General features: G+C 34.7%; 1 protein-coding gene across 1 annotated transcript; it reads right to left on the bottom strand.

The window, feature by feature from the left end:
* Window positions 1-280: 280 nt before the first annotated feature.
* LOC107709990 (homeobox protein Dlx4a-like) lies at window positions 281-7,143 on the bottom strand. Its single transcript, XM_016514661.1, has 3 exons — window positions 6,692-7,143; window positions 5,447-5,640; window positions 281-806 (listed from the first exon to the last, which is right to left on the bottom strand). Exons 1-3 carry the CDS (start codon window positions 6,990-6,992, stop codon window positions 558-560), a joined length of 744 nt encoding a protein of 247 aa, XP_016370147.1. The 5' UTR covers window positions 6,993-7,143; the 3' UTR covers window positions 281-557.
* Window positions 7,144-12,166: the final 5,023 nt, after the last annotated feature.

Raw genomic sequence — 12,166 nt, 5'->3', positions numbered from 1 at the left:
AATTAAAATATAATAAAAATATATAAATATAAAACAAAAAAAAAAAATATATATATATATATATATATAATTCCTAAAAAATGAATCTGAAATTCCTGACAATGAAATATTGAGGACATTATATTAATAAAAGGGTCAAACTGAGATTTCAAGATTTCAAGACTAAAACTGTAAGGAAGAAAAAAATGCAATAGACTGATAAATAGTCAAGAAGAATGACTGAGGTTGCAGGCTTTGAAATACAGTATAGACGTACATGACAATCAGACAATGGCATTTTATTAAAATTTACAGGAGTTTACAAAATCCACTTTTAGGGTAGGGTTGCTTATTCAGTCTTTTTTTAAAAATCCACCACAAAAAACAAAACAAAAAAACCTGCAAGCAAAAATGTCAGCATTGTAAATCTTCATGAAGAAAATACTGGGGAGGAACTTGAAGAAAGTTTGGCTGTGAGTAAACAGTGCTAAAAAGGGCTGGTGTGATCTGAAACAGAGCGAAATGGTCAGATCAGTAAAGGGTATACGAATACACTGTAGATTTTCCGAAACATCCCATCACATCATCTGAGTTCTGGCCATTGGGTCTTGATGATGACCAGGGTACCAGTGTCCAAAAGAGTTCATATATCCTCCAGAGTGCACGGGGGCACCTTTGGTTGACATGGAAACATCCCACAGGGGTGGCATTCCTGGTGAACACGGTGTTGCAGAAGCTGCTTGAAGGTGTTCTCCTTCTGGTCCACTTGAGCCATGCTTCATGATCTTTTTGTACTTGGAACGTTTGTTCTGGAACCATATCTTTACCTGCAACATTTGCATTTGGATTAACATTTGTTATTACAACACATGTTTTCATCTGTTTACAAGTATATGATAAACTTTATTTTATTATTGATTACACAAAAGATTGGAAGGAATTATAAAAATAAATGCAGAACAGTAAGCATTGTTTGGGTAGGATGCATGTATGGTGACGTTTCAGACATTGACCGTATATTTTTTAAATATAAGTTATTTAAATATAAATTTTTTAATAAAAGTTATTATCAAAATCAGCCATCCAAATAAACAGACTAAAATTCAGAGAAACGCATAGACCACAAACATACTGCTCTAATTATGAACAATATACAATGCAAATAAAACACCCTGATCACCTTTTTTTTTAAGTAGCTTTGGGCTTTTTGGTTGGTTTTTGCACTTTGTTTAACACACAATTTTTGTCATGTTATGGCATCTCTTTTTAAAATTTTGAATGCACTTTGATGCATGTTCTGACCTCTGACTTATATTGAGCTTGAAAATGTCAGAATTCCTCATCTGTTCTTTTGATTAAATGTGCATTAGTGAAGAGAATGTAAATATTTACTGCAATATAAATGTCAATGTTCATCTATGTTTTTTAAAGGTGGGGTGCTTTAATACTAAACACAATAATGCTAAGTAGGATACTGTCAATTTTTAAATCAAATAAAAGAGCATTCTGTGTGTTCTTCAATATCCATGAGCCATTTTTCTCAAGTACTGTTAGAAAATAGAAACTTGAGTTGTGTGGGCAAATTACTAGTTCAGCCAGTTGAATGAACTGAACATAACAAGTAACATGAAATATTCTTGGAAAAGTTACCTGGCTGCCTTAAAAAGATAAGTTAATTCAACAAGATGCTTAGTTTAGCCAATTTTTATTTAGTTTGCACAACTTATAATTATAAATGTATTCAACAAAATGCTTATTTTAAACAACTAAACGTTTGTTGGTCTGACTAATTTTATGTTGTTTCAACTTGGAGGTTAGGTTAGCACAACTTTCTTGTCTTGTTTGGCTAACTAAAAACTTGTTGGTTAGACAAAGTATAAAGTTGATTCAGCTTCACCTTTGTTAACCCAACTATTAATTATAGGTTTAAGGAACTCCAACATATGTTTAAACAACAAAAGTTTTTTAGCTTATTTAACACAACATTTTGAGGCAGCCAGGTTACAAATTATTTGAAGTTGAATCAACTTGTTATTTTTTACAGTGAATCTAATGCATCACAAAAGGACTTCTGAGCCATTTTTCAGATCAAAATTATGAAGTTACTTATTTATATAAGTAAATAAAGTACTGTAAAGCCCCCTCCCCCCATTTGAAACCACATTTTACTATAAAGGGACATGGTATCTTGTTAAATACAGGTTTTCACAGTAAATTGTTATATAGTTCTTTTTAAACAAGTAATGTTTTACAGTAAAATTACATGTATTTTCCTACATTTTATTAACTTTTACAGTATCAACCACAGGGAAGTTACACTTTTCCTTGTCTTTTTGTAGACTTCACGTAGAGTTCTACAAACACAGATTTTCAGTATCAGAAGAATAAGCAGAAGAATTTCTGCCAGCTTTGAGTCAGCATGATTAATTTTTATTTTTTTTTACACAACAAGACTTCTGCCAACACCAGCTTGAGCTGGCTGCAAGTGAGAAGGGGGAAAAGCTTGAAACAAAACTCCAAACGTTATTGCTGTTACGTAATCACTCCAAAATTTAACCCAGAACTCTCCCTTGCACAAACTTGTGCATGCCTTTTTTTTAAAGAATATATGATATAAACAAGCCATGATATTATACTTATGGTGTTTTAAATTTCTTAATTGTGTGACCAATGTGGAAAATTCATACTAATGGTGAATTTACAATCAAAGTGACACCCACAGAGCTGTAAAATCTTCTATAATGAAACATAATTAAAGATGTTTTCCAAGAGACTTTTAAGCTGGATAAAAGTCCAATTACCCTTACCGTTTTTTTTTGACACCCAAAGTAATTATTCTAATTTAGGCTTTCACAATTTTTTTTTTAATGTGATGTTCATCTTGCCGCATTCAGAACACTTCTGGTATGTGGTGATGCTTTCATTTTTATTACTAAAATTATGTCTGCATGTATCAGAAAGTAGATGAAATGAGCCGCCAGAGGCAACATTCAACACTTTTTGATTGCAGTAATGACAGAATCTCAATAGCTAATAAAGAGTATTTGGCTCTGCAAACTGGCCACACACTATCACGCACACATCTTTTTGATATGTGTGTCAGTTCTGCTGAATATTTGTCCTGCTGAACAGATACTTATCAGTAAATGTCCTCAAGAGAAAACAATAACACTAGTCAATGAAAAATGTGTTTCCAAACAAAACAACAGAGTATTTATAATGCAATTGTATTGGAGATTTAATATATGCTACACAAAAAAATAATACTGTTCATTTAGAGTAAAGTTATGATAGTAAGTGCAATTAGTAGGAATGGTCATAATGTTTTTTTTTAAATAATGTATAAATTATTTTCATACCATAAATTTTGCTTTTAGTTTCACTTCCACTCTTTGTTTAATTTTAAAAATGTAATAATTCCACTGATCTATATATAATCTCTATTACAGATCAGTGAATAATTCATATTTTTATATTTGCAGCACTCCCAGACCCAGACTTTCAATCTATACAAAAAAGGCATTTGAAAAGCTAAATAAATGGAAATAAATGAAAAGTTTTCATACAAATCATATAAAAGTAACTGTAATTGAAAAAACCCCCCACCAAATTTATGATTCACTAAATTGCTTTCTGAATTACATACGTTTTCATTGTTTCGAAGTTAGACTTTGTGTGTGGGTGGATGGTTTGTAATTTTTCTAGAAGCTTCAGAGTGTCCTTTCATTACAGTTACTGAAATGTAGGGTGAAGTCAGGTGAACTGGGCCACCGTGTAAAAGGGGTCAGAAGGTTGGCATAGAGAGGAGTTGAGTGAAAAAGTTAAATGGGGGAATATACTTTTCAATAAGATATATTCGTATTGTAAGTTTGATATTTTATTTTATTATTTATTTTTGAAAATGTTTAGCTTTGCTAAATTATGCTATGATTTATATGTTGCTGCCCATTTTAACTTAATTCCAGGATATGTTTGAATGTTTCCTTTCAATAAATCAGTTAGCACACGTTCACACATAAAAATTAAAAACACATTTTAGTATGTTACTTAATGTTGCTGAATATAAAACAAGAAATAATTATGACTTTAATAAGTCAGAATTTCAGAAATATTGGTGCTCTAAAGAGATTAACCCTAGAAAGCATGCTTGGAAAAAATCGAATGCATTAGATGCATATTCTTTCTAGGGCTGGACGATATGGCCAAAATTGATATCACGATATATTTCTTAATTTCGGTCGATACGATATAATTCCGATATCGATATGAACACTATTTATCTGAAATAGAAATCTTTTGTAACATTATAAATGCCTTTATCATCACTTTCGATCAATTTTAAGCATCCTTGCTGAATAAAAGTATTCTTATATCGCGATACATATTGATATTGAATTATTGTCCAGCCCTAATTCTTTCTAAAAAACACTGTCATGAGAATAAAATAATTTAGAATAAATGTGTGTGCCCAACAAAGTCATGTAAGGGAACTGTTACTGCAAAAAGTATACAGTAAATCATTTTGGGTACAATCCTCAACTACTGTAAATGACAGTTGGATATTTACTTTCTTAATATAAATCTGAACAAAAAAAGTTGGCCTGTTCTACAAATGGGTAGCCTACTTAAAGAGTTATTCGTACAATTTCCCTTTTATCTAGCCTACTATGCAATATCTACTTTTGACTGCAATTATGCAATATATGTGGTTGCCACGATTTTGATTATTGAAGCAGATTAGAACCTGCCATTAAAGCAGGAAGGGACTCGTGCTCACATTTATTTATTTATTTGTTTTGTTTGATTGCGAAATTTGCGGTGAAAACCTTTTGCAGGGTCATATATTAATTGTATAAGAAATATTATTAAGAACAGCTTATACCACACCTCGAAGTTGTGCTTGTCAACGTGAGCCTTTATGAAGTTTTACCTTGCCTGTCATTCCGTGGAAGCCACAGCTCACGAAGTATCGTTTTTTACAAAACGTTTTTTTTTTTGGTGCTATATTTACAAAACACGCTACAAGACATAGCATTAAAAAAAAATAATAATACAAATTAGGCCTCCATTGTTATCGTTTATTTTTCGTTCCTTTGTCCCTGATAAATGATTCGATAGGCTAAGTGATTCTACCCTTTTGATAGTTTACGAACATTTTTACTTAATATTTAGATAACGATGTATTTGGGAACGTGCCATAAGGACGAACCGCACTAAACGTTCTGCTTTCTCCTATACAAACATACACAGGCCTACTACACACCTTTACCTGTTGAAGACTTCACATTGGTTTGTATTGTTCTTAGACTAGACCCAGCATTCAAGAAAAATAACTACCTTTTATTCCCTATTCTTATTATGAACCATTTTTCTTTTCAGAATGGACCCCAAACACAGATACACACATCATGGCATACAGACGGAGTTTTTTTTCCATCTTTGATTCAGTGTTGTTGTATGTTCGTACCTGTGTTTGTGTCAGCCCCAGTTTGGCCGCCAGATCGGCGCGCTCCGGCAGCGCGAGGTACTGGGTCTGTTGGAAGCACTGGTTGAGCGCCTGCAGCTGTAAGCTCGAGTAGATCGTGCGGGGTTTGCGAATCTTCTTCCCCTTCCCGTTCAGCCGTATCTCTCCACTTTCAATGGAACTTTGCTTCTCGGAATCTTGAGTAAGATGATTAAATATTACATTTAAAAAATATTAATAACAACAATTTAAAATATATATATATAGGCTAAAAATATGTAGGCTACTAATAACTGTTAAATGAATAAAATAAATAATTTCTCAAAAATGTTTAGGCCATTCTGTCAGAAGAAAACGTTTGTCAACCGCATACAAGACATTAGGTTTAAAACAGTCCTTTCACTATGAAATATCTGAAAAGGCAGTTCCTGTGTGTTAGACCATGTGAATATTTTGTAACTTTATAGTCAAATTTCAGTTTAATAAAAAAAAGGTATAAGCTAAATAATTATATAATTATTAAAAGTTTGTCATATGAAGACTGAAACAAGCCAGTAATTATTTATTTTCTCTTTTTTGATCTTGCAATCTAAAGACAAGTTTCAAAGATCCGTGTGTGTGTGTGTGTGTGTGTGTGTGTGTGTGTGCGCGCGGGGTCCGACAATTAGGCTACTTGATTTGTTAATTGGAGTCATAACAGTAGCTATATTAATCCATATTGCGAAGCCAGTAAAGTTAATATGGCATTAGAAATTTTTTTTTAAAGTTGAGTAAAACTAAAGCAAATAGGCTATGCTTACTCTTAAAATAATCGTTAAATCCATAGAGTAGCCTAATTACATTTGACAAAGTGATTTAACGATTTACCGTGCATTTTCAATCTTCTGTCTTTATACTGAGCTTTAAATGAGCATTTCTACTTCTCCAGGATTTTTAATGCGCTCAGCCCGTTTAAAAAAATTGTGAATATATAAAACTTTGCAATAAATCTTTGACCCATTTCACAGTGGGAGATTAAACGTTTTGGCATGTTATTAATTAGAATTGCGTCGGCAATTAAATTAAACAAATTTCAGGAGCAATAATCGTACATGTCAAACCCAAATTCTGCATTTATGTCTTCAGAAAACAATCACGAATGCTGCGACCCGTATAGGCTAACTAATTTTCTCAGCCATAGCTTAACTTTGGCGCAACACGGAATTTAGTAATACGTTTTTAATCTAGGTGATGGAAAGCGCACGTTACCTGCATCCTCTGCTCTTGAATGACCGACTGCGTTGTTGTGTTGATAGGGTAGGTAAGCGGGGTGGTGATGGGCTGTGGGATAGTGGTAAGTGAGCGGACGGCCGTACGAAGCAGCGCCCGAGGAGAAGGCCGCATCGTACTGCGAATGTGTGCCTTGATGCAAACCGTGCACCGGATAGTGCGCATGAGACACACCGGGCGAATGCTGCTGGTGAGACTGGTAACCGTGACTGAACTCCAGAAAAGCCGATTTTGAGGGGTCTGAAGCCACCAAACTTTCAGACAGTGAAGTCATAGTCATTTTTTAGAGTTATTTCCATTAGAACGATGCACCCTAAAAAAAAACAGCATCTATTTAGAAGAGTCATGTGATTTCCATCGCTTAAAAGGGTCCATTAGAAAAATCCATGTCCGTGAAAACGCGACGCTCGTGTGTTTGCTTTCGTTTTGGCTGTGTGTGAGGTCTGTGAAGTTCATCTCTGCAGTCTCGTCACATACTGGAGTTAATTCCAGCAGTGAGAACGCGCTCTCTTATTGGCTGCACGCGCCGTTCCCGTCATTTCTTTAGACGCAATGACGTCACTAGTGTAATATGTACGGAAAAATTCACAAGTTTTCAGCTTTTGATGTAGGCCTATCAACACGATTTAAAAAACAATCGTTTGATTCGTTGTTTTAATACCATTAATACCAAGAAATAAAAACAGGGCATTTAGGAAACTTCTCAAAAACGTTAAAGTCTTCTAAATGATCATTCACAAAGGTTGACAAATAAAATTAATCAGTGGGCCATGGATATGCAAATATTAAATTGTCAACCTAAATGTATGAGTGACAACTGTGGTTGCCATATCTCTTTATCGTAAATGTTTCGAGCATTACGTATGGAGGCATTTTGTGAATCACTGCTATTCAGTAGTAGCCTATAATATGTTATAGCCTAGCCTACTGCTTTCAAGTCTTTTTTCACTGAGGAGAATAACATAAGTGATATGGAAAGTCACATGACTAGTTATGAAAATTTGTTATCAAAATTATATGGAAATACGTGAACATAAAGACGAAACACTATCAACACACGTACTAAAATAGGCTAATTCAACAAACATTAACTAAACAACATAAAATGTAGGCTAATATTAAACAATCTTTTAGACAAAAGGAAGAAACAAACTTGTTAAAATGTATTAAATAAAATTAAACTAAACATGATGGTATAAGCGAAGGGAATTTTGGGAACTACATTAAGAATTCTACATTTTTACTTCTAGGCTAAAACATGTAAGAGCAGTCACAATTTTTACTTAAATAAAACAGCTAGGCCTAATTTAAATAATATCATCAACAAAATTATACGGCCTATAGCTATTTTAACCTCCAAACAATATAGCCCATTTTTGTTGTAGATTTTATAAAAATATTTTAAAATAACGTATGACTATTATCTTTAAAAATACGTACTCTCGGCCTATTTTTTTATTTATTTATTTTTACCGTGTGACTGTAAGATAATTTGCCGTATGTATTTCTCCTTAAAATGACTAACGTTAATATTATGAGGACACAGGAAAGTTTCGACAGAAATCCGATTTAGTTCTTTTAGGCAAACAGTTTAGCTCTCAAGCAAATTATAATTGGCTAAGGAAGTGAGACAAGACAAAGTGATCGCAGTATCCAACAGCTAATTAATCCGCCCTGTTTGATTTCCGTCAAAACTCATTTTTATCCCGGTTGAGAGGAGAAGCGCTGAAAAGAGCCGCTAATGATGCGCGAGGTTGTTACATGTTTTGGTTGTAGGACACGTGTTATTAAACCAAAATAGTGAGGAGAGAATTACACAAATTATAGGTGCTTTTATCTTATGCCAATATTCCTCAACACACAGGTACAACCAACCGTCACGGCACGCCCAGCCTCCATGCTCAGTCCCGAAGCCTGCCTGTCCAGACTGAAACCTGACCTTTAATGGCAAAACTCGAGGAAATCTATAGAGAGTGACACTGTAGTTATTTGAGAACATGATAACCTCATTTGAATGTTATTTTATATTCATATAGACAAATTTTAACACAATTTTCACAATGCACTATACATCTTGTACAGCTAAAATAGAATGAAATAACAAAAAAATATTTTCATTTCCCTAACATTTGGGGGTATTTGAGCTAAACAGTATAGGCCTATAATCCTCTATGATTGACTAAGCTAGCAAATGTGACACAAAAAGACAGAGAAGGAGAGTGAGATAACGAAGAATGGAGAAAGTCTGACAGGGATAAGTCCATGGGCCACAATAAGAGAGAAAGAGAGGATAGCGCGAGAGACACATAAAGAAAGCGTTCTCCATCCCAGTCTGTAATTACGTGTACATTATAGAGGAGAACAAAGCGAGCCCCTGAAGTCATAACACAAGGATATACCCTCACTTTGGTTTTCATTCACACTGGGGGAAAAGAGGTTAATAACAATACTTCTCATCTTAGGCCAGACTAGCTGGCGTCGTCACTGTGTGTGTCTCTCTTCTGGTGTGTATGTATGTATATTTCTGCACTCTGTTGCCCAGATACTGTGTATTGTGTAGGTGTGTTTATATCACCTATGATTTGAGGGCAGGTGATAATGCTATGGCACGTGTTTCACTGACTAAAGCTGAAACCCAGTGCTGACAAATGCTCTCCTGGTGTAGGTTAACTCCAGTGGATGATCCAGTGGATCACAAGGCCTGTAATCAATACAAAAAGAGTTAAGGAGAAATTTAAGTATGGAACATAGTTTGCTTTGAAATATGTGAGATAATGGTATGGCATAACAAATTAAATAATTTGTTAAATTGACAATCCAAGTTCTTTGAAGTACGTTGTCATTAGCTTACACTCTAAAAAATGCTGGGTTAAAAAGGGACAAACCCAGCTATTGGGTTGTTTTGACCCAGCGGTTGGGTTCAAAACATCCCAACCACTGGGTCAAAACAACCCAATAGCTGGGTTATATTTAACCCAGCATTTTTTAGAGTGTAGGTGTGGATAAGCTGTCCATCAGATGGGCTAGTAATGTCTTGTTAAAGCAGATCCTAAGAGTGATACACAAATATGACATCCAACGCAAAAGTACCTAAAAGTCCGTTCACAGTTGTAATCTTTCCTATTGACATTGCCAATTAGGTGAATATAGTCGTCATTATCAATTATTAATGTAACCCCATCCTTATATTAACCTATTTTAAACTAATTGAAACAGCATTGAAATTAAATTTATTATATATATATTTCAATATTTTAAATATAAATGATTTATTTCCGGGTAAAAAAAAATGTCCTCTGCAGTACGGAAATAAGGAATCCTTCAAATGTCCCATGCAGGAACGTGGACCATAAATGAACTTAAACACAAACCACTTCTGCTAACAACTAGTTATTTCGGTTAATCTATAATACCAAACATTTAAAAATAAAATTCACTCACAAAGGCGACTTCATGTGCGCTTTTGTTCTGGTTTTATCGTAAATGATAAAATGAACCTGCTCAATGAAGAGACGCGATTACCCATTAACGTCCCGAAGATTTATCCTCTTATCCATCTTATGGAAAGTAGCCTAATCACAATTTTATTGCAGGCGTGGCAACCCACGTCTAAAATAAACATATCATATAATTATAATTATAATGCACGACACGTCCTCGTTAATGTAATATTTCATGTTTCTGTCAAATAGGCCTATGTAGACCTATTTACTGGAGTTTGACAATCATAGCCTAACATGTTTTCAAGACACAGGATGTTCTTGTGAATGATTTCATTTCGGAATTATGTTTTATGAAACAATCTAACACCTTTTAACTTAGATAGCCTATTATAAAGACGTGAATTATGTTTTTGGCCAAACCGTAGCCTATTGGTTTTCTTTAATTGAAAATGTTCAATATTTATGCTGTCTAAAGAGATAAACAAAGTCAATAGTTGTGGAACTCCAAGGCTGTCGAGGCTATTTTATTCACTTAAACATCGGTTGAAGTGATTATTTTCTCGTTAATACAGATGATGCCAATGTATTTTTCGATGAGTCCGCTATGTTAGCAATAATAAACCTTAACTTACCTGCTTGACGGAAAGGGTTGCCAGGTTTTCACAACAAATCCAGCCCAATTGCTACTCAAAACTAGCCCAAACTAACTGAGTTTCGAGGGGTCCCCCGGTAAAAATCGCGTTCCGGTGGCTAAAATACACGTTATTGCGGTCGCTTCAACCCGCGGACATGAAAAACATCCCGCGGCAACAGTAATAAAGTAGCCCAACTCCGCAAGAAAACCGCGGACTTGGCAACACTGTGACTATAGTAACGTCTACAACTGATACGAGCGCTGTCACGGAGCGACCACAACAGCTTGAAGTTGTCTAATTTGGCATGGTCTCCCTGCTGCACTAATAAGGCTTTCCTCTGTGTATACATATCCTTAAAAGTACAATTTTAGCTGTATTATTTGTGTCCCCTTCAAAAATTGCTCTTGATAAATTTTAGGTTTATTGTCCCCCCCAACTGTTAGACGAAATTTACGCCCCTGCCTGTGTGTAATAAGCAGAGTGTACGCGCGTTGTGGACCCGCCTATAGGCGCATAATACTAATGCGCTCTTTAAATAAAAAAATACTGCGCCATTGACTTTAGACCAGGTTTTACTTGGTCAATGGCGCAGTCTATTTCAGTTGCCTCAAAATAGCAACGCGCCAACAATGCGCCTGAACACACCTCGTTTTCAGACCAGCACGCCCATGAGCCACAAATGGGCGCAAATGCATTTGCTATTTAAACAACCTGGCGCAGGACGTGAAAATGATAACCGCGCTGGGCTGAAACTAGCAAAAAACACTTGTGTCGCGCCTGGCGCCGCATTGCGCTGGGTGTATGATAGGGCCTCGTATTAAAAAAAAAAAAAAATTTTTACATTTTGCATCCATCCAAAATATATTGCTAATATTTATATATTTTTTTATATAATATATTTATTTCTACTATAAATATATTTCTAAAAGTTGTAGTTACACACACACACACACACACATAGTCAGCAATCACACAGGAAAGTAATACACAACAGCAGGTTTATTGAAAGCAACGGCAGGAGTGATCAGTGCAACAGTCCAATGGTGATTAATCCGGGAATCGAAAGGGTTCAGAGTACTTTCAGGACTTGTGTGAAAATCTAATTATGTTTTGGTTCATATTTATGCAGAAACATAGAAAATTCTAAAGGGTTCACAAGCTTTCAAGCAGCACTGTATAGTGCTTTATAGTGCTGCTTGAAAGCTTGTGAACCCTTTAGAATTTTCTGTTTCTGCATAAATATGAACCAAAACATAATTAAATTTTCACACAAATCCTGAAAGTAGACAAAGAGAATCCAATCAAAAAAAGGAGACAAAAATATATACTTTGTAATTTATTTATTGAGAAAAATGATCCGGTGTTAAATATTTTTG

This window comes from Sinocyclocheilus rhinocerous, unplaced genomic scaffold, assembly GCF_001515625.1.
Source record: "Sinocyclocheilus rhinocerous isolate Xijiao unplaced genomic scaffold, SAMN03320098_v1.1 scaffold1799, whole genome shotgun sequence".
NCBI lineage: Eukaryota > Metazoa > Chordata > Actinopteri > Cypriniformes > Cyprinidae > Sinocyclocheilus > Sinocyclocheilus rhinocerous.
This window is presented reverse-complemented; position numbering and strand designations above follow the sequence as displayed.

What these genes read in the sequence shown, in the direction of transcription:
- LOC107709990 (XM_016514661.1), bottom strand. Translation starts at nt 6,992, where the DNA reads ATGACTATGACTTCACTGTCTGAAAGTTTGGTGGCTTCAGACCCCTCA. An exon ending in TTCAAGAGCAGAGGATGCAG is followed by an intron (nt 5,641 to 6,691) that starts GTAACGTGCGCT and finishes ATCTTACTCAAG; the next exon opens with ATTCCGAGAAGCAAAGTTCC. An exon ending in TGGGGCTGACACAAACACAG is followed by an intron (nt 807 to 5,446) that starts GTACGAACATAC and finishes CAAATGTTGCAG; the next exon opens with GTAAAGATATGGTTCCAGAA.